Source organism: Arachis hypogaea, chromosome 18 (genome assembly GCF_003086295.3).
Source record: "Arachis hypogaea cultivar Tifrunner chromosome 18, arahy.Tifrunner.gnm2.J5K5, whole genome shotgun sequence".
Taxonomy (NCBI): Eukaryota; Viridiplantae; Streptophyta; class Magnoliopsida; order Fabales; family Fabaceae; genus Arachis; species Arachis hypogaea.
In genome coordinates this window covers 37,158,731-37,184,897 of record NC_092053.1, presented here as the reverse complement: position 1 = coordinate 37,184,897, position 26,167 = coordinate 37,158,731, and the positions used below count along the sequence as shown (strand labels likewise).

Sequence of the window (26,167 nt, the reverse complement as noted above, 5' to 3'; positions counted from 1 at the left end):
TAGATTATGTAATGAAAAAGTTTGAAAAATAAAGGCAAGAATTATAAGGTTATGGAAAGTCCCATCCAAATTTGACAAGAACAAGACGACTTACATAGAAATGATTCTCATGGATGATAAAGTAAGTTGATTATTTTTCATGATTCTTTCAAGTGATGCTAGGTCCATTTATAAATATTTTTTATTCATATTTTAAGTTTATTTGATAAGTAAACCCTTACACGAATCAAAGACAGTGCAATTTTATAGATTTATAAGTGCTAATAGCCTTTATATTTAATTTATTTTATAGTGTGATAGTAGCCAATATATTTGTTAGTGGATTTGACTATTACTATATTATTTATGATTACATTCAGTATATATGTCTGATTTATTAAAGAAAGTAGATTATTAAAACCGATTAATAACTATTTTAGAATTAATCCAATTAATACTAGATTAAAAAAATCAAACAATACATAACATATTACTTTTTTTATTAATCAAATTATTATAATTCAAATTAATTTTAAAAAATAATTTAAAATTATAATTTCAATCTTATCACGTGCATGGCACGGGTAATTACACTTGTTAATCAATAAAATTGAGAATTTTAAATCCTGGATCGTCTCTCAAAAGAATTGCAGTGAAATGTGCGTATCATTGGCTATGAGAAAAAAAAAGGGGTCGAATGCAAAAGACAAGAAATTAAATTACAAGAAAATAAAGAGCAAACAAGGAAATTCAAGTGCAAAAAAGGCATATTGGCAAGGATTAAGAGTCAAGGGTTCCTATCCAAGTCATTGACCATAAACATGGCAATAAAAAAGAGTTAATCCTATTTCGTCATCACCTAACATCGAGAGAAAGTCAAATAGGTATAATTGATCTTAATCCACAAGTTCTAGCCAACTCACTAATTAGACTTAGTGAAACACTAGTGTCAGTAGAAACAAAACTAACAAACAATCCTAAATCACCAAGCAATGTTGAACATCAATGACTCAACACTACAAGGTTTTTGTTTATTTGTGACAGTTTTTTTTCTTATTTGTAAAGGTTTATAACTCCCACCAAATGATTTGTTGGGGGGTTCTAAAACCCCAAATTTGAGGTGCCACGAGGTCTTTTATGGGGGGGGGGGGTTTTAAAAACCTCCACAATCTATTTAGTGGAGGTTTTGTATGTGTTTAGTGGAGATTTTATATTAGACTTTTGTGGCAATTTTAAATCACTTTTTTGGCAGTTTGAAACCCCCACAAATTGATTTTTTAATTTAACAAAAATAAACTATTTTGTGAGATTTTCAAACCTCCACAAACCCTATAATTATTTATTTATTTTTAATTTCAAATCATTCATTAATCTCATCTCATTTACATACTCTCAAATTAAAAATTTATTTTTTAATATCAAAATTTAAAAAACTAAATCTTTTATAACCCAATTCCTCAATATAAGACATACCTCTATATATAAAAAAATTCTCAATGTTAATAATTCCAAATATAATTGCATATGGTATTATTCTACATAACTATTTTTCTTTTTCTTTAAAAAATAAAATAAAACAACAACTTTAATATTTCAATATGATCTAATTACATAAAAGTCTCAAATATTTGTCCTCGAATGTCCGTTGCTATCACCAATTGATTTCCTAGCATCAAAGGGGGGTAGTAGGCTCGCTTTTAGCATTATTAGCCTATATGTAAATATAAGATATTATTAGTAATTTCAGTAAAGTTAAGCATCAAGATGATTCAATATAAGTTTAACAACTCAATTTTAAAGAGCATCTAAACAGAAGAAGTAAAAGTGTTACCTCTTCCAACACTTCCAGGTACTGGATGATTTCAGAAACAAAGAATTCCTGTATTTTCTGTGTAAGAGTCATTAACTCTGGAAGCAAATTTGAGGCCCTGTAATCATCTTCTTTCGATTCATAGGCAATGGTCGAACCATCACATGCAGTGCTGAAAACTTGCAGCTTATGATCATCAACTAAACGAAGGAAGGGATTAATCTGGATACATAAAATGAAATCATTAAGGCAAAATAATACTTTTTTATCTTGAGAGTTAGAAGATCAGTTTGCTATTACAAGTTTCTTTTAATTATCATAACAGTAAAAAGAAGATCTCACCTGTTTTTTTGTATGTGTTTCCTTGGCACTCTGAACAAGAGATTGATTTTGTAGGCTTTTGAAGAAAACAAAATCATCGAAAGTGCTAAAGTAAAGAGTGATCTCCGTCAAGATAGTATCAATGACCCTGCAATAAAAACTAGGAACTTATTCATTCTTTGCATAATTTTCAAACCCACTCATGAGGCATATGTATCCAGTTTCTAACAAAATAATTATCAAGAATATTAATACCATGAAAAGACTTGCTTAAGAAACACTATATCTCAAAGATAATTTTGCTATCCACTAAGAACTCAAGTTTTCTAAGAAATACCAAATAGCCTATTAGGTGTGACTAAAAACTCACCTTCTTTAAGAGAAATTTTTCACAAAGAAAAAGCAAGCTGAAAACTCCGAACTAGGACTTCCTGAAAAGAATTCTGCAAAGGCAATAAATTTGCAAAGTTATTTTAAAGGAAAAGAAAGTCTTGCTCATTAAAAAGAGAGAATAGAAGCAAATATGACAGTGCCAATAATAATGTAGACAACCTTAAACCTCTTTTATATTACAATCATGTAACTGAGTCCAGTTAATACCTTAGCTCTAGATAAAAGCAACACCAAGCTGTATGTATGAGCAATGGCTTCATAATTTTCAGGCAAATTTGTAAGAGAGATAGACTGAACCCAAATTAATGATAGCAATTGATTTATCTAAAGACTACTTAACCTAAGAGCTGCAATTTCCTGCATTCAGGTGAAAAGAAGATAATCAAGTAACCATGATTATAAACCAGATTACAGTTAACATACTCGAGATACTTGAAGTTTGTTTAAAATGCAGGACTAAATTCAAACACACATACTCATCAATGCAAGACTCACCAAATTTCCATTGTCATCATCTGTACTATTTTCATCCACTATAGCTAGCTGACTCTCACTCCCATGATGCACACGATTATTAGTCGACTTCAATCTGCTTAGGAACCCGCCAACGCCATTAGTTGGTTTAGTCTCTCCAGCATTATTTTCCTTGTTATATTAACTTAAATTTTCATTTGAAGAACGTTTCTCTGATTTTAGCTTCTCAAACAAGGCAGCTGAAGAAGAAAAGACAGAGACTGCTCTAGAGAGTGTTCTTGGAACATCCGATGCCTTATTGGAAGCAAGCATGCCTGCCCGAGGGGAAACTGAGATAGGCACAAGAACTATCGAAAAGACACGGTGAGCCGTTGCTTGTGTCTCATGATCTTGATGGACCATAGCCAGGAGTAGTTGATGAAACAATGATTCAGGGAATGCCTGAGGATAAAAAAAGATGATTTTAGTATCAAATTTATTCACAGAACTCAAAGTAGCATACCAACATGATATATATAGACTATGAATATTCACTCCTTACCTTATTTTGATAGGATAAATTTGGTAAGGTGTAAGACCCAGAAATTTCAGAAAAATCTTACTAAGAGCTAATTTTGATTTATTTATTTATTAGGTACTTTAATTTCAGAAATTATTTTATTAAAGGTAATTAAAGCAAATTTTGATTAATTGAGTTTAAAATAATTTAAGATTTTATCTGACTTTATAATTATTGAATTATTTTCTATATTTAAATTATAAAATTTAGCAAATGTAAAATAATAAGAATTTTATATGATTTGGTTTAAATAATTTAGATCCTGGAATTTAATACTTTAATTCTTATAAACAAAGAAAATTAATTATATTATCTTATATTTTAAACTAGAATATTTAATTAAAAGCTAATTAACAAATTGATAATTAAATAATATTTTTAAAATAATTTTAAAGGATTAATTTAGAATTTAATTTAATATAATATCTCTTAATTTTATTAAAATTAAACAAAACCCCAATTTGCCTCAAATCAAATCCCAAAATTCCTAATCAGAAACCCTAATTTACTATCCGACCTCTAACCTAACCTCACCGCCACTCCATGTCGCCACTCCCTTGACCTAACCCCATCCCCTTCAGAAAGAAATAAAGAAAGAAATAGGAAAAAAAAGAAAGAAGAAAGGGAGATCTGAGAAAGAAGGAAAGGGGGAGGAAGAGAGGGAGATCCGAGGGTGAGAGAGCGCCGGTGGAAGGGCGCCGGAGCGGCTAGGCCACGTCGTCGGGTCGCCTTGGCCGTCGTCGGGAGCAGAGCACATGCAAAGGAGAAGCTGCCACTGCTTCGCGTTCGTCGTCGTCTTTGCGGGTCCCTATCGCAGCCGTTGTCCTCTCCAGGAAGCACGTCACCGCAACTGTCCGTTTGTCCAGCCCGAGCCGTCGCCGTCGCTGCTGGTTCGCCTTGGAGCCGCCGTTGTCACCATTGAAGCTGAGGAGAGAGAGAGAGACGCGGTGAGAGGAGGCTCACGCCCAGCGTCGTCGCCGCCTTTCCTCCGCCGTCACCGAAGCTACTGGGCTCGCCGTTGATTTACCCAGGTTGTTGCTGCGTCGCCGGAACTTCACGCTGCTGTACTGGCCACCGGAGAACGCAGATGAAGCCTTGATAAACCACTATTTTATGGTTTATATTCTGTTTAATTGTGTGGTTTTATCATGATCTTTACCCACTTATTCATTAAATAAGCATGCATTTATAATTCCTTCCTGAAGTTATTGCATGATTGAAAACTTGCTTCCTAGAGACTTTTAATTATGTATTTTATTTCTCTTTTATTCCATTCGATGCCGTGATCTGTATGTTAAGTGTTTCAGCCTTTATAGGGCATGAATGAGTTAGAGATTGGAAAGGGAGCTTGCAAAAATGGAAGGAACACAAGAAATTGAGGAGATGACCAGCGAGAAGCGACGCGGCCGCATGGATGACGCGACCGCGCGAAGAAGAGGAAATTACAGTGACGCGGCCGCATGAATGACGCGACCGCGCGGCATGAAATAGCACAAGTGACGCGGCCGCATGGATGATGCGACCGCGTGGCAAAGCAGAAAGCCGAATGACGCGGCCGCATGGATGACGCGACCATGTGACATGCGCGATCTGCATAATTGCTGGGGGCGATTTTGGGCCTTATTTTGACCCAGTTTTCGCCCCAGAAAAGCAGACTAGAGCCAGAGAACATGCAGAAACCAACAACAACATTCATTCCGCATAGTTTTAGTTTTTAGATCTAGTTTTCCTCTCCTCTAGGTTTTTCTCTCTACACATTCATAGTTTTTAGGATTTTGTTATGTTCATTGTTTTTGCATTGGGATATTGAGAAGAGTTATTGCCTCATCAAGACTTTGACATTCTAGTTCGTTCTCTTTACTTGTCTCTTACTCTTCCATGTTCCTTAATTTACTTAATTTTATTATTGGATTATTTTAGCATTTATTAAATACAAGAATTACTTTTATTTTTAATTAATCCTTTGATCATTATTTATCATGTCTTTCTTTAATTCTCTTTCTTATGTTATGAATTTTACATTTACAATGAGCGAGTAGTTCCCTAACTTGATGGGGAGTTGATTAAAAGGAACCCTTGAGTTGGGATGCTCAAGAGAAAGATTGCAATTGGGTTTATTGTTGGATTGCTCTCTAGTCATTAACACCAATTCTCCCAAGAGCGGATTGGAACTTGTGGATAGATACAGCACTCCAATTCGTTTGACTTTTCCTTACTTAGTAAGGGACAACTAAACATAATAACCCTCAATTGTCAGTTAATCTTAAGAGTACTCCGACAAGAATAGGGCTTCCAGCTAATCAACTCCCAGTCAAGGCTTTTATTTAAATTTATATAAATTCTCTAATTTAATTTTCTGCCATTCAACTCAAACCTTTTTGAAAACATCTGATTAATAAAATAGCACACTTTTCTACAACTCTTTGGGAGACGACCTGGGATCCATACTCCCAGTATTTTAATTTTAATTTCTGTGACACCTTTCTAAATTGATGAGCGGATTTCTAGTTGGTTGAGAACTATACTTACAACGCATATTTTATAATCATTCTTAACTCACCAATTTCCGCTCGCATCAATTTTTGGCGCCGTTGTCGGGGAGTTGCAATAGAGTGCTAAAGTTATTAATTGGAATTTATTTATTTGCATTTTATTTTATTTTGCTACTATGAACTTCTTGTTTCTTTCATTAGATGACACGTTCGCTTCCTGACCCAAGCTTGCTAGTATTCGATCCTGAGATTGAAAGAACTATTTCACGAATAAGGCAAGCTCGGCATCGGTTAGTCCTCCCTGAGGGCGGATCTGAAACGTCACTTGAGAAAGAAACCAGCCCCCGTTCTACTGATTTAGTTGTTTTACGTGCAGGTAACATGGCAGCAGCCAAGAGAGTTACTATCCAGGAGGCTGGAGCCCCTGATTTTACAATGCAACCATTTCAAGCGCATCACCCAGCGGTGGCTACAGACTTTGAAATAAAGACCACACTGCTCAATTTGATGCCCAAGTTTCATGGCTTACTTGCTCAAGAGCCTATCAAGCACCTGAGAGATTTTCAAGCAGCCTGTTCTACTGTCAAGCGTGATGGTGCAGATGAAACTTCAATTTTGCTGAAAGCTTTCCCATTTTCTCTTGAGGGGAAGGCAAGAGAGTGGTACTACACTCAACCAGCAGCAATTGTATCTAACTGGGATACACTGAGAAGAGAATTCTTGGAAAAGTTCTTTCTAGCTGAAGTTACTGATAAACTGAGGAAAGATATTTCCATGATTGTTCAGGATGAATCTGAGACGCTTTATGAATACTGGGAGCGCTTCAATAATCTTCTGGAAGCTTGCCCCCACCATATAATTGATAAGATAGTGTTACTCGGTTATGTCACACAGGGAATGAGGCCCCAAGATAAGACCACATTGGAAAGTGCTAGCAATGGGTCTATGAAAAAGTACAAGACCACTGATGAGGCATGGCAATTGATCAGCGACTTAGCTGAATCTACTAAGAATTACAGGTAGAAACAAGGCCGTTCAAAAGCCGTTGCAGAAGTATCCTCTAACAGAGAGACTACTGCTTTAACTCAGAGTATCTGTGAAATGACCAACTTGCTGAAGCAGATGCAATTAAATCAACAACAAGTTCAGCAAGCTCAACCTTCTCCACCACAGCAAAACCAACAGTTAGTCCCACAGAGAGTTTACAGAATTTGCGCTGATTACAGCCACTATACTGATGAATGTCCGCAGCTCCAGCAGGAAGACAACACCGTGGCAGCCACACATAACTTCTATGACCGCCCCAACCAAGGGTACAATCAAGGTGGCAATTATAACCACGGATGGCAGGACAATTCTAACCAGAATTGGAGGGACAACAACAACAGAGGAGGCAGAGATAATCAGGGAAATTAGAGGTGGAATAACAACAACAATAGGCAGCAGAATTAGAATTAGCCTTACAGAGCACCTCACCTAAGGCAATCCCAAGGACCACAGAATACCCAACAGCAGACCTCTCAATTTACCTATCCTTCTTCATCTGCTAATGATGACTTACTACAATCTATTGATCGGAGACAACAGACCATGGAAAATAACATTAATGCCACTCTGAATGGTCTGACCGCTACTTTGCAGGCTCTTGTCTCCCAGATAGGATCAATGAATAACTCCAATAACCAACCTTTGAGCTCCAGTGGTATTCCCTCTCAACCATTACCCAATCCCAAGGGTGGTATTAATGCCATCACCCTGAGGTCCGGAACCACACTGCAGGAGAGGAATCAAGAAGAGACAAGCCTACCAGAACACGCCTCAGCTGAAGAGGTAGTGGAAATAGAAGATGTTGAAGATGAAGAGGACATACAGGACGCGGCTGAAGAAGAAGAAGTGCAACCACAGGAGGAAGCACTAAAAGGCGCAGACACTGCAGAAAATGCCACTCCCATCCCATTTCCACAACTTGCAAGGAAGCCCAGGAAGCAGTTGGAACCTGATCCAAAAATGGTAGAGATATTAAAAAAGGTTGAGGTAACTATTCCTCTTTTTGATGTTATTTAACAGGTACCTAAATATGTAAAGTTTCTAAAAGATTTATGTATACATAAAGACAAAATTAATGAATTAGAAACTATTCCTTTAGGTAGTTCCATATCTGCTTTAATGGGAGATTTACCTAAAAAGTGTAGTGACCCAGGTCCTTGTATAGTTAATTGTACTATTGGTGGTGTGATAATTTCTGACTGCATGTGTGATTTAGGAGCATGTGTAAGTATAATGCCTTTGTCTATATATGATATTTTGAGGCTCCCTCCCTTAAAAAGGTCGGCAGCTCATTTTGTGTTAGCAGATAAAAGCATTATTACAGTGGTTGGAGTTGCTGAAGATGTCTTAGTGGGCATTAAGGGACTCACGTTCCCCACTGATTTTTATATCCTGGAGATGCCCCAAAATGACTCAGACAAGCCATCATCAATCCTACTCGGAAGGCCATTCCTGAAGACCTCAAAGTTTAAATTAGATGCTTTTTCAAGAACATACTCTTTTGAAATAGATGGCAGAGTAGTAATCTTCAATCTGAATGGAGTTATGAAACATCCTCCAGAGGATCACTCTATCCTCAAGTGTGACATTATAGATGAAACCGTGGCTGAAGTCCATCAGGAGGAATTTGAAGAGAAGCACACAGGATAAGGTCTAAGTGTGGGGACATTCTCAGAGGACAATGACAGTACCTTACTACTGTTACCAGCTCCAGACAACCCAGAGCCTGAACATGATCAGAAGATAAAATTAAAACCCCTTCCTCCACACCTCAAATATGCATACCTTGAAGACGGGCAGAGGTTTCCGGTTATCATTGTAAGGGAACTCACTTCTCATCAGGAAGAGCAGCTACTTGGTGTGCTGAGGAGGCACAAGAAGGCAATTGGTTGGAGTTTGGCAGACATAGTAAGCATCAACCCTCAAATCTGTGAGCATAGAATATTTTTAGAAGAGGGAGAAAGACCTGTCCGTCAACCCCAGAGAAGACTGAACCCCACTATCCTAGAGGTTGTCAAAAAGGAAGTGACCAGACTACTAGAGGCAGATATCATCTATCCCATCTCAGACAGTGAATGGGTAATCCCAGTACAAGTGGTGACAAAGAAGTCTGGAGTCACTGCAGTGAAGAATGAGCATGGAGAGCTCCTGACAACCAGAGTTCAAAACGCTTGGAGGGTATGCATTGACTACAGATGCCTCAACCAAGCAACCCGTAAAGATCACTATCCTCTTCCATTCATTGATCAAATGCTGGATCGCCTGTCAGGTAAATCGCATTATTGTTTTCTAGATGGTTACACAGGTTATTTCCAGATTCATATAGCTCCTGAGGATCAGGAAAAGACCACTTTTACATGTTCTTTTGGGACTTATGCTTACAAGAGAATGCCCTTTGGCTTGTGCAATGCACCAGCTACTTTCCAGAGGTGCATGATGAGTCTTTTCTCTGATCTTATTGAGGACTGTATGGAAGTTTTTATGGATGATTTTAGTGTTTATGGCGATTCCTTTAGCCTTTGCTTAGATGGATTATCTAGAGTATTAGATAGATGTGTCAGTACAAACCTGGTATTAAATTTTGAAAAATGTCACTTTATGGTTAAACAAGGGATTGTACTAGGACATGTTGTGTATAATACTGGCATTTCTGTAGATCCAGCAAAGGTGGATGTTATTTCTAGTTTACCTTACCCCTCTTCTGTGAGGGAGGCCCGTTCTTTCCTTGGCCATGCAGGTTTTTACAGGAGGTTCATTAAGGACTTCAGTAAGGTAGCACTTCCCTTATCCAGGCTACTGCAGAAAGATATTGAGTTCGAGTTCAGTGAAAATTGCAAACAAGCGTTTGATAAGCTGAAGACTGCACTGACTCAAGCCCCAATTGTAAGAGGACCAGACTGGAGCCAACCATTTGAAATAATGTGTGATGCTTCCAACCATGCAGTAGGAGCAGCACTGGCTCAGCGTGAAGGTAAGGATCCTTTTGTTACTGCTTACGCGTCTAAAACTTTAGATGCCGCTCAGTCGAATTACACTACTACTGAGAAAGAGCTTTTTGCAATTGTTTTCGCTCTGGATAAATTCTGAGCCTATTTACTTGGTACTAAAGTAGTAGTGTATTCAGACCACGCAGGTCTGAAGTATTTATTAGCTAAAAAGGAGTCCAAACCAAGGCTTATACGTTGGATACTGCTATTACAAGAATTTGATTTAGAAATTAAGGATAAGAGTGGTAACCAGAATTTAGTGGCAGACCACTTGAGTCGCCTTGAACATATTACAGATGACTCCACTCCTATAGCTGATAATTTCCCATTTGATAACCTGCAAGTAGTATCTGAGATAGTCCCTTGGTATGCACCTGTAGCTAATTATCTAGTTAGTCGCACTTTTCCTCCAAACTTTTCTAAGCATCAAAGAGACAAGCTGAAAAGCGAGTCTAAATATTATATATGGGATGACCCATATTTATGGAGATGTGGCGCTGACCAGGTAATTAGACGGTGTGTGCCTCAATCAGAATTCCAGTCCATCTTAGAGGCCTGTCACTCATCTGAGAGTGGAGGACATTTTGGCCCTCAAAGAACTACTAGAAAAATCTTAGACTGTGGATTCTGGTGGCCTACTCTTTTTAGGGACGTTGTTGAATTTTGTAAATCTTGTTTCCCATGCCAGAAATTTGGTAATATATCCAGGAGGGATGAGATGCCTCAACAGATTATGCTTTTCTGTGAAATTTTTGATGTTTGGGGCATTGACTTCATGGGTCCATTTCCAAATTCTAATGGTTATTTCTATATATTGTTATCTGTGGATTACGTTTCCAAATGGGTGGAAGCAATTTCTACCCGCAATGATGATGCTAACACTGTTGTTTCCTTTGTGAGAAACTATATTATTTGTCGCTTTGGATCACCACGAGCAATCGTGAGCGATCAAGGCACCCATTTTTGTAACAGGAGACTAACAGGACTAATGAAGAAGCATGGGATAATTCATAAAGTTGCAATAGCCTACCATCCTCAGACTAATGGGCAAGCCGAGGTGTCAAATAGAGAGATAAAGCGTATCTTGCAGAAGATAGTCAAACCTCATAGAAGAGACTGGAGCACCAGGATACAAGATGCACTCTGGGCATACAGAACAGCATACAAAACACCTATTGGGATGAGTCCTTTCCGCTTAGTTTATGGAAAAGCTTGTCATCTCCCTGTTGAAGTAGAGCACAAAGCCTTTTGGGCAGTAAAGGAATGCAACATGGGAATTGAGAGAGCCGGAGCTGAAAGGAAGTTGCAACTGCAGGAACTGGAAAGCCTTCGCCAAGAAGCTTATGAGAACTCAAGACTATACAAGGAGAAGATGAAGGCTGTACATGATCAGTACATCAAGAGGAAAGAGTTCCAACCTGGGGACTTAGTCCTCCTTTATAAATCTCGACTAAGGCTCATGCCAGGCAAGTTGAGATCAAGATGGGAAGGTCCATACAGAGTAGAGAAGGCAGAACCGTACGGAGTCTATCACCTAAGTCATCCTTCAAGCTCTGAACCTATCAAAGTTAATAGACATCGTTTAAAGCTGTACCATGGTGAGAAGCTGAAGAAAAACAAGGAGCTCGAGATCTTCCTCTTGGAAGATTCCCACATAGCTGAAGACTGAGCTAGTGGAGCGTCCAACTTACGGACGTTAAAGCAAAGTGCAAGGTGGGAGACAACCCACCATGGTATGATCGTTCTTTTTTTTATTTTTAGTTTTCTTATTCAATAACTCTTCTCTTCATTAGTACATTTCGTGCATCTGCATTTACATACCTTTATTTAATAAAAAAATAAATCACGCGACGCGACCGCCTCATTGACGCGTCCGCGTCGCAAGGAGATTGGAGACGATAATAATATGAACAGAGAGTTACGCAGGAGCAGGGCTGGAGGCGTGCCAATGGCACAAATCACCCCACGCGACTACGTCGCTGACATGACCGCGTCATATAGGAATAATGGCCTCCCACGCGACCGCGTGCCCCACGCCGTGTGACCAGGATTTCGACGTCAAAGTGGTGCACACCCCAAAGTTGTGCTAGAGTGGTGCTGGACTAGCGCTAGACGCGCAGTCCCTCTCACGCGATCGCGTGCCCCCTGCGACCGCGTCGTATCATTCTAAAGCCCACTCACGCGATCGCATGCCCCATGCGATCGAGTCACCCAAAATTTGGCATTAATATGATTTTGAACAGAGAGTTGTGTGAGTGCGAGCAGTGCACGAAATTGTGATCTCTGGTAATGGCTCCAAAAACTTGGTGCTCTAATCTCAATTCATAATTTGTCACAACTTCGATACAACTAACCAGCAAGTGCACTGGGTCGTCCAAGTAATAAACCTTACGTGAGTAAGGGTCGATCCCACGGAGATTGTTGGTATGAAGCAAGCTATGGTCACCTTGTAAATCTCAGTCAGGCGGATATAAAATAGTTATGGAGTTTTCAAAAATAAATAATAAACTAAGGATAGAAACACTTATGTAATTCATTGGTGAGAATTTCAGATAAGCGTGTAGAGATGCTTTTGTTCCTCTGAACCTCTGCTTTCCCGCTGTCTTCATCCAATCAGTCTTACTCCTTTCCATGGCTGGCTTTATGCAAGGGCATCACCGTTGTCAATGGCTACATCCCATCCTCTTGTGAAAATGGTCCAAATGCTCTGTCACAGCACGGCTAATCATCTGAGGTTCTCGATCATGCTGGAATAGGATTCACCCTCCTTTTGCGTCTGTCACTACGCCCAGCAATCGCGAGTTTGAAGCTCGTCACAGTCATTCAATCCCAGAATCCTACTCGGAATACCACAGACAAGGTTTAGACTTTTCGGATTCTCATGAATACCGCCATCAATCTAGCTTACACCACGAAGATTCTGATTAAGAGATCTAAGAGATACTCATTTAATCTAAAGTAGAACGGAAGTGGTTGTCAGGCACGCGTTCATAGGGAATGATGATGATTGTCACGTTCGTCACATTCAGATTGAAGTGCAAATGAATATCTTAGAAGCGGAATAAGTTGAATTGAATAGAAAAACAGTAGTACTTTGCATTAATCTTTGAGGAACAGCAGATCTCCACACCTTAATCTATGGAGTGTAGAAACTCTACCGTTGAAAATACATAAGTGATAATGGAGTTCATTGGTCTCGGCCCCAGAGGGGAACCGGAGTAACCAAGACTACTATGATCCGAAGATAAAACTCAGGATGTCTAATACAATAGTAAAAAGTCCTATTTATACTAAACTAGTCACTAGGGTTTACAGAAGTAAGTAATTGATGTATAGATCCACTTTCGGGGCCCACTTGGTGTGTGCTTGGGCTGAGCTTGAATGTTACACGTGCAGAGGCTCTTTCTGGAGTTGAACACCAGGTTGTAACGTATTTCTGGCGTTCAACTCTGGTTTGTGACTTGTTTCTGGCGTTTAACTCCAGACAGCAGCATAGAACTGGCGTTCAATGCCCTTTTACGTCGTCTAAACTCGTTCAAAGTATGAACTATTATATATTGCTGGAAAGTCCTGGATGTCTACTTTCCAACGCAATTGGAAGCGCGCCATTTTGAGTTCTGTAGCTCTAGATAATCTACTTTGAGTGCAGGGAGGTCAGAATCCAACAGCATCAGCAGTCCTTCTTCTACCTCTGAATCTGATTTTTGCTCAAGTCCCTCAATTTCAGCCAGAAAATACCTGAAATTACAGAAAAACACACAAACTCATAGTAAAGTCCAGAAATGTAAATTTAACATAAAAACTAATAAAAACATCCCTAAAAGTAACTAGATTCTACTAAAAACATACTAAAAATAATGCCAAAAAGCGTATAAATTATCCGCTCATCACAACACCAAACTTAAATTGTTGCTTGTCCCAAGCAACTGAAAATCAAATAGGATAAAAAGAAGAGAATATACTATAAATTCCAAACTATCAATGAAACATAGCTCCAATCAGATGAGCGGGACTTGTAGCTTTTTGCCTCTTGAATAGTTTTGGCATCTCACTTTATCCATTGAAGTTCAGAATGATTGGCTTCTATAGGAACTTAGAGTTCAGATAGTGTTATTGATTCTCCTACTTCAGTATGATGATTCTTGAACACAGCTATTTTATGAGTCTTGGCCGTGGCCCTAAGCACTTTGTTTTCCAGTATTACCACCGGATACATAAATGCCACAGACACATAATTGGGTGAACCTTTTCAGATTGTGACTCAGCTTTGCTAAAGTCCCCAATTAGAGGTGTCCAGGGTTCTTAAGCACACTCTTTTTTTTTTTGCTTTGGACCTTGACTTTAACCGCCCAGTCTCAAGTTTTCACTTGACACCTTCACGCCACAAGCACATGGTTAGGGACAACTTGGTTTAGCCGCTTAGGCCAGGATTTTATTCCTTTAGGCCCTCCTATCCACTGATGCTCAAAGCCTTGGGATCCTTTTTATTTGCCCTTGCCTTTTGGTTTTAAGGGTTATTGGCTTTTTGCTCTTGCCTCTTGGTTTTAAGAGCTTTTGGCTTTTTCTGCTTGCTTTTTCTTTTTCTTTCTATTTTTTTTCGCCTATTTTTTTTTCTGCAAGCTTTGTTCTTTGCTGCTTTTTCTTGCTTCAAGAATCATTTTTATGATTTTTCAGATTATCAAATAACATGTCTCCTTTTCATCATTCTTTCAAGAGCCAACATATTTAACATTCATGAACAACAACTTCAAAAGACATATGCACTGTTCAAGCATTCATTCAGAAAACAAGAAGCATTGTCACCACATCAACATAATTAAACTAAGTTCAAGGATAAATTCGAAACTTATGTACTTCTTGTTCTTTTGAATTAAAACATTTTTCATTTAAGAGAGGTGATGGATTCATAGAATCTTCATAACTTTAAGACATAGTTACTAACTACTAATGATCATGTAATAAGATACAAACATGGATAAGCACTTAACATAGAAAAAACGAAAAACAGGAAATAAGAACAAGGAATGAGTCCACCTTAGTGATGGTGGTGTTTCCTTCTTGAGGAACCAATGATGTCCTTGAGCTCTTCTATGTCTCTTCCTTGTCTTTGTTGCTCCTCCCTCATTGCTTTTTGATCTTCTCTTATTTCATGAAGGATGATGGAGTGCTCTTGATGTTCCACCCTTAATTGTCCTATGTTGGAACTTAATTCTCCTAGGGAGGTGTTGATTTGCTCCCAAAAGTTCTGTAGAGGGAAGTGCATCCCTTGAGGAATCTCAGGGATTTCTTGATGATGAGCTTCTCTATGCTCTCTTGATTGCTCCATCTTTTTCTTAGTGATGGGCTTGTCCTCTTCAATGAGGATATCTCCCTCTATGTCAATCCCAGCCGAATTGCATAGGTGGCAAATGAGGTGGGGAAAGGCTAACCTTGCCATAGTGGAGGACTTGTCAGCCACCTTGTAGAGTTCTTGAGGTATAATCTCATGAACTTCCACCTCTTCTCCAATCATGATGCTATAGATCATGATGGCCCGGTCTATAGTAACTTCAGACCGGTTGCTAGTGGGAATGATTGAGCATTGAATGAACTCCAACCATCCTCTAGCTACAGGCTTAAGGTCCAGTCTTCTCAGTTGAACCGGTTTGCCTTTTGAGTCAATCTTCCATTGAGCTCCTTCTACACATATGTCCATGAGGACTTGGTCCAACCTTTGATCAAAGTTGACTCTCCTTGTGTAGGGGCGTGCGTTCTCTTCCATGTTTGGCAAGTTGAACGCCAACCTCACATTTTCCGGACTAAAATCTAAGTATTTCCCCCGAACCATTGTAACATAATTCTTTGGATTCGGGTTCTTACTTTGATCATGGTTCCTAGTGATCCATGCATTAGCATAGAACTCTTGAACCATTAGGATGCCGACTTGTTGGATGGGGTTTGTTAGAACTTCCCAACCTCTTCTTTGGATTTCATGTCGGATCTCCGGATACTCATTTTTCTTGAGTTTAAAAGGGACCTCGGGGATCACCTTCTTCTTGGCCACAACATCATAGAAGTGGTCTTGATGAGCTTTGGAGATGAACCTTTCCATCTCCCATGACTCAGAGGTGGAAGCTTTTGTCTTCCCTTTCCCTTTTCTAGAGGATTCTCCGGTTTTAGGTGCCATCAATGGTAATGGAAAAACAAAAAGCTTATGCTTTTACCACACCAAACTTAAAATTTTGCTCGCCCTCGAGCAAGAGAAGAAAGAATAGATGAAGAAGAAGAAGAAAATATGGAGAGGAGGGGGGAGGTGTGTTTCAGCCAAGGAGAGGAAGAGAGGGTTGTGTTGTATGAAAATGAGGAAGAATGGAGGGCTTTATATAGGGAAGGGAGGGGGGTAAGGTTTCGGCCATATAGGGTGTGTTTGGGTGGGAAATTGATTTTGAATTTTGAAGGTAGGTGGGGTTTATGAGGTAGGTTTATAGGGAAGAGTGGATGGATGTGAGTGGTGAAGAGGTGATGGGAAGAGAGATTGAGGTGATTGGTGAAGGGTTTTGGGGAAGAATGTTTATGGGATTGTGTGAAAGAGGGGTGAGAAGAAGTGAGTGGAGGTAGGTGGGGATCCTGTGGGGTCCACAGATCCTGAGGTGATCCTGTGGGGTCTACAGATCCTGAGGTGTTCAAGGATTTACAACGTTGCACCAAATTAGGCATGCAAAATGCCCTTGCACACAACTCTGGGCGTTCAGCGCCAGATTGGTGCTTGTTCTGGGCGTTCAGCGCCAGCTCTTCTCCAGGGTGCATTTCTGGCGTTCAAATGCCCAGATGCTGCCCATTTCTGGCGTTCAGCGCCAGAACCATGCTCTGTTATGGCGTTGAACGCCCAAAACATGCTTCTTACTGGCGTTTAAATGCCAGTAAGGTCTTCCTCCAGGGTGTGATTTTTCTTCTGTTGTTTTTGATTCCGTTTTCAATTTTTATGTTTATTTTGTGACTCTACATGATCATGAACCTAATAAAACATGAAAAACAATGAAAATTGGATAAATAAACATTGGGTTGCCTCCCAACAAGTGCTTCTTTTATGTCAATAGCTTGACAGTGGGCTCTCATGGAGCCTCACAGACTTGCAGAGCTTTGTTGAGACCTCCCAACACCAAACTTAGAGTTTGGATATAGGGGTTTGACACCAAACTTAGAGTTTGGTTGTGGCCTCCCAACACCAAACTTAGAGTTTGACTGTGGGGGCTTTGTTTGACTCTGCTTTGAGAGAATCTTTTTATGCTTCCTCTCCATGGATGCAGAGAGAGATCCTTGAGTTGTAAACACAAGGTTGTCCTCATTTATTTGAAGGATCACTTCTCCTCTGTCCACATCAATCACAGCTCTTGCTGTGGCTAGGAAAGGTCTTCCTAGGATGATGGCTTCATCCTCATCCTTCCCAGTATCTAGGACTATGAAATCAGCAGGGATGTAAAGGCCTTCAACCTTTACTAACACGTCCTCTACTTGTCCATAAGCCTGTTTTCTTGAATTGTCTGCCATCTCTAATGAGATTTTAGTGGCTTGTACCCCAAAGATTCTCAGTTTCTCTATTACAGAAAGGGGCATAAGGTTTATTCCTGAACCAAGGTCACACAGAGCCTTAAAGATCATGGTGCCTATGGTACAAGGTATTAAGAACTTTTCAGGATCCTGTTTCTTCTGAGGCAATGTCAGTTGGTCTAGATCACTTAGTTCATTGGTGAACAAGGGAGGTTCATCTTCCCAAGTTTCAATACCAAATAATTTGGCATTCAACTTCATGATTGTACCAAGGAACTTGGCAGTTTACTCTTCAGTAACATCCTCATTCTCTTCAGAAAAGGAATACTCATCAGAGCTCATGAATGGCATAAAGAGGTTCAATGGAATCTCTATGGTCTCTAGATGAGTCTCAGATTCCTTTGGTTCCTCAGAGGGAAACTCCTTATTGATCACTGGACGTCCCAAGAGGTCTTCCTCCTTGGGATTCACGTCCTCTCCTTCCCTTACAGGTTCGGCCATGGTGGTTATGTCAATGGCCTTGCACTCTTCTTTTGGATTTTCTTCTGTATTGCTTGGGAGAGTACTAGGAGGGATTTCAGTGATCCTTTTACTCAGCTGGCCCACTTGTGCTTCCAAATTTCTAATGGAAGACCTTGTTTCATTCATGAAACTTACAGTGGCCTTGGACAGATTAGAGACTAAGTTTGCTAAATTAGAGGTATTTTGTCCAGAGTTCTCTGTCTGTTGCTGAGTGGATGATGGAAAAGGTTTACTACTGTTAAACCTGTATCTTCCACCATTATTAAAGCCTTGTTGAGGCTTTTGTTGATCCTTCCATGAGAGATTTGGATGATTTCTCCATGATGGATTATAGGTGTTTCCATAAGGTTCACCTAAGTAATTCACCTCTGCTATTGCAGGGTTCTCAGGATCATAAGCTTCTTCTTCAGAAGATGCCTCTTGAGTACTGTTGGCTGCAGCTTGCATTCCATTCAGACTCTGAAAAATCATATTGACTTGCTGAGTCAATATTTTGTTCTGAGCCAGTATGGCATTCAGAGTATCAATTTCAAGAACTCCCTTCTTCATAGGCGTCCCATTATTCACAGGATTCCTCTCAGAAGTGTACATGAACTGGTTATTAGCAACCATGTCAATGAGTTCTTGAGCTTCTGCAGGCGTTTTCTTTAGGTGAATGGATCCACCTGCAGAAGTATCCAATGACATTTTAGCCAATTCAGATAGACCATCATAGAATATATCCAGGATGGTCCATTCTGAAAGCATGTCTGAAGGACACTTTTTGGCCAGTTCTTTGTATCTCTCCCAAGCTTCATAGAGGGATTCACCTTCTTTCTGTCTGAAGGTCTAAACATCCACTCTAAGCTTACTCAGCTTTTGAGGAGGAAAGAACTTGGCTAAGAAAGCCTTGACCAGCTTATCCCAAGAGTTCAGGCTATCCTTAGGTTGAGAGTCCAACCATATCCTAGCTCTGTCTCTTACAGCAAAAGGGAAAAGCATGAGCCTGTAGACTTCAGGATCTACTCCATTAGTCTTAACAGTATCACATATCTGCAAGAATTCAGTTAAGAACTGAAAAGGATCTTCAGATGGAAGTCCATGAAACTTGCAGTTCTGCTGCATCAGAGAAACTAGCTGGGGTTTCAGCTCAAAGTTGTTTGCTCCAATGGCAGGAATGGAGATGCTTCTTCCATGTAAATTGGAATTAGGTGCAGTAAAGTCACCAAGCATCCTCCTTGCATTATTATTATTTTCGGCTGCCATCTCCTCTTCTTGTTCGAAAATTTCAAAAAGGTTATCTCTGGATTGTTGTAATTTAGCTTCTCTTAGTTTACTCTTCAGAGTCCTTTCAGGTTCTGGATCTGCTTCAACAAGAATATTCTTGTCCTTGCTCCTGCTCATATGACAAAGAAGAGGGCACAGAAATAATAATAATAATAATAATAGGGGTCCTTTATACCACAGTATAGAAGTCCCTGTGTGAGTGGAAGAAAGGAAGGGGACAAAGAATGTAATGTAAGGAAAGAAACACAAGGGTGAGGAGAGCAGAGATGTCAGTGGATGAATAAATAAATAGAATAAGATGAGAGAGAAGGAGAATTTTCGAAAATAATTTTTGAAAAAGAGTTAGTGATTTTTGAAAATAGTTTTTGAAAAAGGTTAGTAATTTTTCGAAAATTAAAATCAAAATTTAAAATAATTAGTCAATTAAAAAGAATTTTTGAAAAAGAGGGAAGATATTTTCGAAAATTAGAGAGAGAGAGTTAGTTAGGTAGTTTTGAAAAAGATAAGAAACAAACAAAAAGTTAGTTAGTTAGTTGAAACAAATTTGAAAATCAATTTTGAAAAGATAAGAAGATGAGAAGTTAGAAAAGATATTTTGAAATCATATTTTTGAAAAAGATAAGATAAGAAGATATTTTTGAAAAGATATGATTGAAATTAGTTTTGAAAAAGATTTGATTTTTAAAATCATAATTAATGACTTGATTCACAAGAAATCACAAGATATGATTCTAGAACTTAAAGTTTGAATCTTTCTTAACAAGTAAGTAACAAACTTGAAATTTTTGAATCAAAACATTAATTGATGATGATATTTTCGAAAATTATGAGATAAAATAAAATAAAAAAAATATTTTTGAAAAATATTTTTATAATTTTTGAAAATAAATAAGAAAAATGAAAAGATTTGATTTTTGAAAAAGATTTTGAAAAAAATAAGATTTTTAAATTGAAAATTTGATTTGACTCATAAGAAACAACTAGATTTTAAAAAGTTTTGAAAAAGTCAAATCTAATTTTCGAAATTTTGAGAGAGAAAAAGGGAAAGATATTTTTTTGATTTTTGAATTTTTTAATGATGAGAGGGAAAAACATGAAAAAGACTCAATGCATGAAAATTTTGGATCAAAACAATGAATGCATGCAAGAATGCTATGAATGTCAAGATGAACACCAAGAACACTTTGAATATCAAGATGAACATCAAGAACTTATTTTTTGAAAAATTTTTAATGCAAAGAAAACATGCAAGACACCAAACTTAAAAATTTTTCATGTATAGACACTATGAATGCAAGAATGCATATGAAAAACAAGAAAAGACACAAAACATGAAAACATCAAGATCAAACAAGAAGACTTTACCAAGAACAACTTGAAGATCATGAAGAACACTATGAATGCATGAATTTTCGAAAAATGCAAGATGACTATGCAATTGACACCAAACTTTAAATCTGACTCAAGACTCAAACAAGAAATACAAAATATTTTTTTGATTTTTATGATTTTATGATTTTTTTGTATTTTCTTTTAATTTTTTTTCGAAAATCATTTTGAAAAAGAAAAAATAAGGATTCCAAAATTTTTAATATGAATTCCAGGAATCTTATGCTCTTTAGTCTAAAGCTCCAATTAAAGGGTCAGGCATGGCTTAATAGCCAGCCAAGCTTTAGTATGCTATTACATGCATCAGCTAATTTGCTAAGATAGACAAAGAAGCTCTTCTCTTGAGTATAAGTGAAACCTCAGTCCAAAAGAATTTAGACATGGCTTTACAGCCAGCTAGGCTTCAACAAGCTTTATGAAACACTAGAATTCATTCTTAAAAATTCTGAAGAAAAATATATTTTTGAAAACATTTTTATTTTAAAATTTTTTTCGAAAACAAAGGAGAAGATTTTGAAAGATTTTTGAAAAAATTTTTGAAAATAAAACAAAAAGAAAATTACCTAATCTGAGCAACAAGATGAACCGTCAGTTGTCCAAACTCGAACAATCCCCGGCAACGGCGCCAAAAACTTGGTGCACGAAATTGTGATCTCTGGTAATGGCTCCAAAAAGTTGGTGCTCTAATCTCAATTCATAATTTGTCACAACTTCGATACAACTAACCAGCAAGTGCACTGGGTCCTCCAAGTAATAAACCTTACGTGAGTAAGGGTCGATCCCACGGAGATTGTTGGTATGAAGCAAGCTATGGTCACCTTGTAAATCTCAGTCAGGCGGATATAAAATAGTTATGGAGTTTTCGAAAATAAATAATAAACTAAGGATAGAAACACTTATGTAATTCATTGGTGAGAATTTCAGATAAGCGTGTAGAGATGCTTTCGTTCCTCTGAACCTCTGCTTTCCCGCTGTCTTCATCCAATCAGTCTTACTCCTTTCCATGGCTAGCTTTATGCAAGGGCATCACCGTTGTCAATGGCTACATCCCATCCTCTTGTGAAAATGGTCCAAGTGCTCTGTCACAGCACGGCTAATCATCTGAGGTTCTCGATCATGCTGGAATAGGATTCACCCTCCTTTTGCGTCTGTCACTACGCCCAGCAATCGTGAGTTTGAAGCTCGTCACAGTCATTCAATCCTAGAATCCTACTCAGAATACCACAGACAAGGGTTAGACTTTCCGGATTCTCATGAATACCGCCATCAATCTAGCTTACACCACGAAGATTCTGATTAAGAGATCTAAGAGATACTCATTTAATCTAAAGTAGAACGGAAGTGGTTGTCAGGCACGCGTTCATAGGGAATGATGATGATTGTCACATTCATCACATTCAAGTTGAAGTGCAAATGAATATCTTAGAAGCGGAATAAGTTGAATTGAATAGAAAAACAGTAGTACTTTGCATTAATCTTTGAGGAACAGCAGAGCTCCACACCTTAATCTATGGAGTGTAGAAACTCTACCGTTGAAAATACATAAGTGATAATGGAGTTCATTGGTCTCGGCCCCAGAGGGGAACCGGAGTAACCAAGACTACTATGATCCGAAGATAAAACTCAGGATGTCTAATACAATAGTAAAAAGTCCTATTTATACTAAACTAGTCACTAGGGTTTACAGAAGTAAGTAATTGATGCATAGATCCACTTCCGGGGCCCACTTGGTGTGTGCTTGGGCTGAGGTTGAATGTTACACGTGCAGAGGCTCTTTCTGGAGTTGAACGCCAGGTTGTAATGTATTTCTGGCGTTCAACTCTGGTTTGTGACTTATTTCTGGCATTTAACTCCAGACAGCAGCATAGAACTGGTGTTCAATGCCCTTTTACGTCATCTAAACTCGTTCAAAGTATGGACTATTATATATTGCTAGAAAGCCCTGGATGTCTACTTTCCAACGCAATTAGAAGCGTGCCATTTTGAGTTCTGTAGCTCCAGAAAATCCAGTTTGAGTGCAGGGAGGTCAGAATCCAACAACATCAACAGTCCTTTTTCTACCTCTGAATCTGATTTTTGCTCAAGTCCCTCAATTTCAGTCAGAAAATACCTGAAATCACAGAAAAACACACAAACTCATAGTAAAGTCCAGAAATATGAATTTAACATAAAAACTAATAAAAATATCCCTAAAAGTAACTAGATTCTACTAAAAACATACTAAAAACAATGCCAAAAAGCGTATAAATTATCCGCTCATCAGCGAGGCTACCCTCGTGCCATTAGCCTAAAACGGGTCACGCGACCGCATGATTGACGCGACCGCATCATTGAGTTTATGCGCAAGTCGCGCGACCGCTTGCCCCACGCGACCGCGTTGCTTGCGCCGCACAGTTTTCCTAATTTGCCAATTATCATATCTTTTTCTCCCCAAATCCTATTTTCTCTTTTCCCTCCTTATTTCTTCTCCCTCCCTTCCTCCCTTCTTCCTTCTTTCTCACCTTTTACTCTCTCTCACCCCATTAACAAGGTTTTTCTTTTTTCTTTCTCCTTCCCTCCTTACTTTTCTATTATTCTTCTTATTTTTATATGTTATCTTCTTTTCTTTTCTTTTTACTTTCATTACTCATATCTTCTTCCTTTCTTTTTTCCTTTTTACTTGGTGTTATCAATTTATGTGAGTCATTATTTATTATTATATGCTTGTGGATTGTTGTAAATTTGTTTGACAATTATATATTGCTTTTTAAGGGATTACTTGCATGTTCAAGAGCTTCTTCTACATGCATGCTATGTGTTTGTGAAAAAGCCCATATGGCATTATGAACTTCTCTACATTTTTCTACTCTAATATTCAATGCTTGCTTTTCACAAATTTCCTTTACTATTTTATTCATTGAATTTAATTGTCAATACAAACGTGATGGTTAGTTACGAGTGATAATATATTTAAATTGGACATTGAATGCTTGATATATGCTACTCATGCCTTTGCCTGCATGCCAATAAACCCCTTGCATTTACTTATCCTTACATGCACTTGCTATATTTCCATTGATGGACTTTTCACATGTAATCCGGACCATGTGTTAACGTCATTCTTCTTTATTGTGCATTGATTATCACTTACATCACCCTCTTCCTTGCTTTACCCCTTTAAATTTAATTTACTTTCTCTTTCCTTTTTCAGGATGGGCACCAAGAAAGGAAAGGAGAAAGCTACTCCCAAACAACCAGCAAGAAGAGGTACAAAGAGAGCATTAGTGGCAGAACCCTCTTCAACTGCGGTAAAGCCCTCAACAAAGAAGATTAAGAGGATCATAAAGGTTGATGATAAAGAAAAAGCCTTCCCAGCAAAGGACACTGCGCGATTCTCAAATCGCTACTGTGAGCAGATGTTCCCCATCCTGGATGAAAGGAGTTACAACAACGAATACCTTCTTCTCCTCCCGTCCATTATTGCTACCTTTGTTGAGCCGCAAATTGCCCGAAGACAATGGGGTTTCCTACAAAGACAGCCAAGGCAGGTCAATCTTTCTTGGGTAGTCGAGTTATACTCCAACTTCCACCTGCCAACCCTGCAGTCTGTCTATGTCCGTCAGAAATAAGTCCTCATTACAGAAGAGGCCATTCAAAAAGTTCTAAGTCTTCCCCCTATTCCAGAAGGATTGGATGCCTTTCAAGAAGCTGCACTCAAGCGCCAGATGTACCAATTTGACTGGGACGCCGTTCTCAGAGTTATCGCACTACCTGGCAACAGATGGATCTACGGATACCATCGTACCCGCCCTAAGGGAATTTCGGCTTCAGCACTTACCTTGGAGGCTCGCGTATGGGCACAGATTATGTCCCATTACGTCATTCTGAGCACTCACGAGTCCTCCTTCACTGCGGACATGGCCGTTCTACTATGGTGCATCCTTACAGACCAACCTTTGAATCTACCAAGACATATCCGGAATGCCATGGGACACGTACATATTGCGGGCAACTTACCTTTTCCCGCCCTGGTCTCAGATCTTGTCTCAGCAGCCGGAGTCTCCTACAGAGCTGGGGACACCAAAGCCATGCTTCCCCGGGATGATCAATATGTCCCCAACGGGAAGTACCTTAGACTTCCAGCAGCCACTACCAGCCAGCCCACTGAACCAGTTGAAGATATTCCTTCTTCAACACCACAAGCACCTGCAATAGCCCAACTGCTCCATCAGATACTTGAAAGGTTGGATCGGCAGGAACAGAAAGCTAAGATGAGAGAGCGCCGTAACAAGCGCCGATTCACATACCCCAAGGAGCTGATCATGGGAAAATTCAAGGACTCAGATACCCCGGACTCCACTTCCTTTACCAGCACAGGGAGCCATGATGGTCCCGACTGTGGAGATACTGCTACCAACCCACCTTTGTTCTTGACAGATGGCACCGAGGACGGTGCAAAGCCTTAAGTGTGGGGAGGTCGGTCAGTACCTGACTTCCGGAGGTAATTTCTATTCCCTAGCACCAATAAATTAGGATATTTAGTTAGATTTTTCTTTTGTAGAATAGGATAAATTGCATAGTAATAGATTAGTTGCATGCATGTTCTGTTTGATTAAAAAGACAATAAGTTTCTTCTAAAACCCTATCTTTGGAACAAAATTTCACTAATTTTAATTAAAACTTTTATGTTAAATTTGCTTGAAGTTGTATTTAGAACATGATTTTTGAGCTAAAGAACACACAACCTGTGAGATTTGAGCCTTTATGAATGGTTACATTATTTAACCATAATTATTTTATTCTTGTGTGTTTACTTCTCTATGACTGTAATCTATATTTTGTTTCATCCTATATGTCCAATGTTTATTATATTTATATGTTTGCATATGATTGAGGCCATTATTTGTTTAGCTCACTTATCCAAATAAAGCCTACCCTTTCAATTACCTTTGTTAGCCACTTTGAGCCTTTAAATCCCATTTGTTCTACACTTTACCACATTACTAGCCTTAAGCGGAAAAACAAGTATATACCCCAAATTGAATCTTTGGTTAGCTTAAGATAGAATTGTGTGTGTTATTTAATTATGGGAAATTGTGGGAACAAAGGATAATAAGGAAATGAGTCATGATAATATAATGGGAATTTGGATACCTACTCATGTGAAACTATAAGAATTAAAACTCTATGTGCATTGATAAGCTATGTTTATGTTGAAAAAAAAAGAGAAAAATCCAAAAATATTCAATAAATAAGTAAATAAATAAGGGGACACAATTACCCCAATGCTGAGTCAAGTATTCAAAGATCAATGCATGTATGATAAAATAAAAATAAAAGGTTGATACATGAGTATGGAATGTGAAAGGAGATTTCTGGGTAGCTAGGTATGAATTCTAAAGTTATATAGAATATATATAGG

At 38.6% G+C, this 26,167-nt stretch overlaps 1 protein-coding gene and 1 non-coding gene across 2 annotated transcripts; one reads left to right on the top strand and one right to left on the bottom strand.

The window, feature by feature from the left end:
- Positions 1 to 1,476: 1,476 nt before the first annotated feature.
- LOC140181358 (uncharacterized) lies at positions 1,477 to 3,009 on the bottom strand. Its single transcript, XM_072224900.1, has 4 exons — positions 2,999 to 3,009; positions 2,132 to 2,258; positions 1,811 to 2,011; positions 1,477 to 1,690 (listed from the first exon to the last, which is right to left on the bottom strand). The coding sequence occupies exons 1-4, from the start codon at positions 3,007 to 3,009 to the stop codon at positions 1,652 to 1,654; spliced, it is 378 nt and encodes a 125-aa protein (XP_072081001.1). The 3' UTR covers positions 1,477 to 1,651.
- A 15,843-nt stretch (positions 3,010 to 18,852) lies between these two features.
- LOC112774882 (small nucleolar RNA R71) lies at positions 18,853 to 18,960 on the top strand. Its single transcript, XR_003189338.1, has one exon. It is a non-coding gene; the product is annotated as a small nucleolar RNA R71 (small nucleolar RNA).
- The last annotated feature ends 7,207 nt before the right edge of the window (positions 18,961 to 26,167 follow it).

Coding starts and splice junctions, on each gene's coding strand:
- LOC140181358 (XM_072224900.1), bottom strand. Junction 2,012..2,131: donor AAACACATACAAAAAAACAG/GTGAGATCTTCT, acceptor TTATGTATCCAG/ATTAATCCCTTCCTTCGTTT. Junction 1,691..1,810: donor ACCTGGAAGTGTTGGAAGAG/GTAACACTTTTA, acceptor ATTTACATATAG/GCTAATAATGCTAAAAGCGA.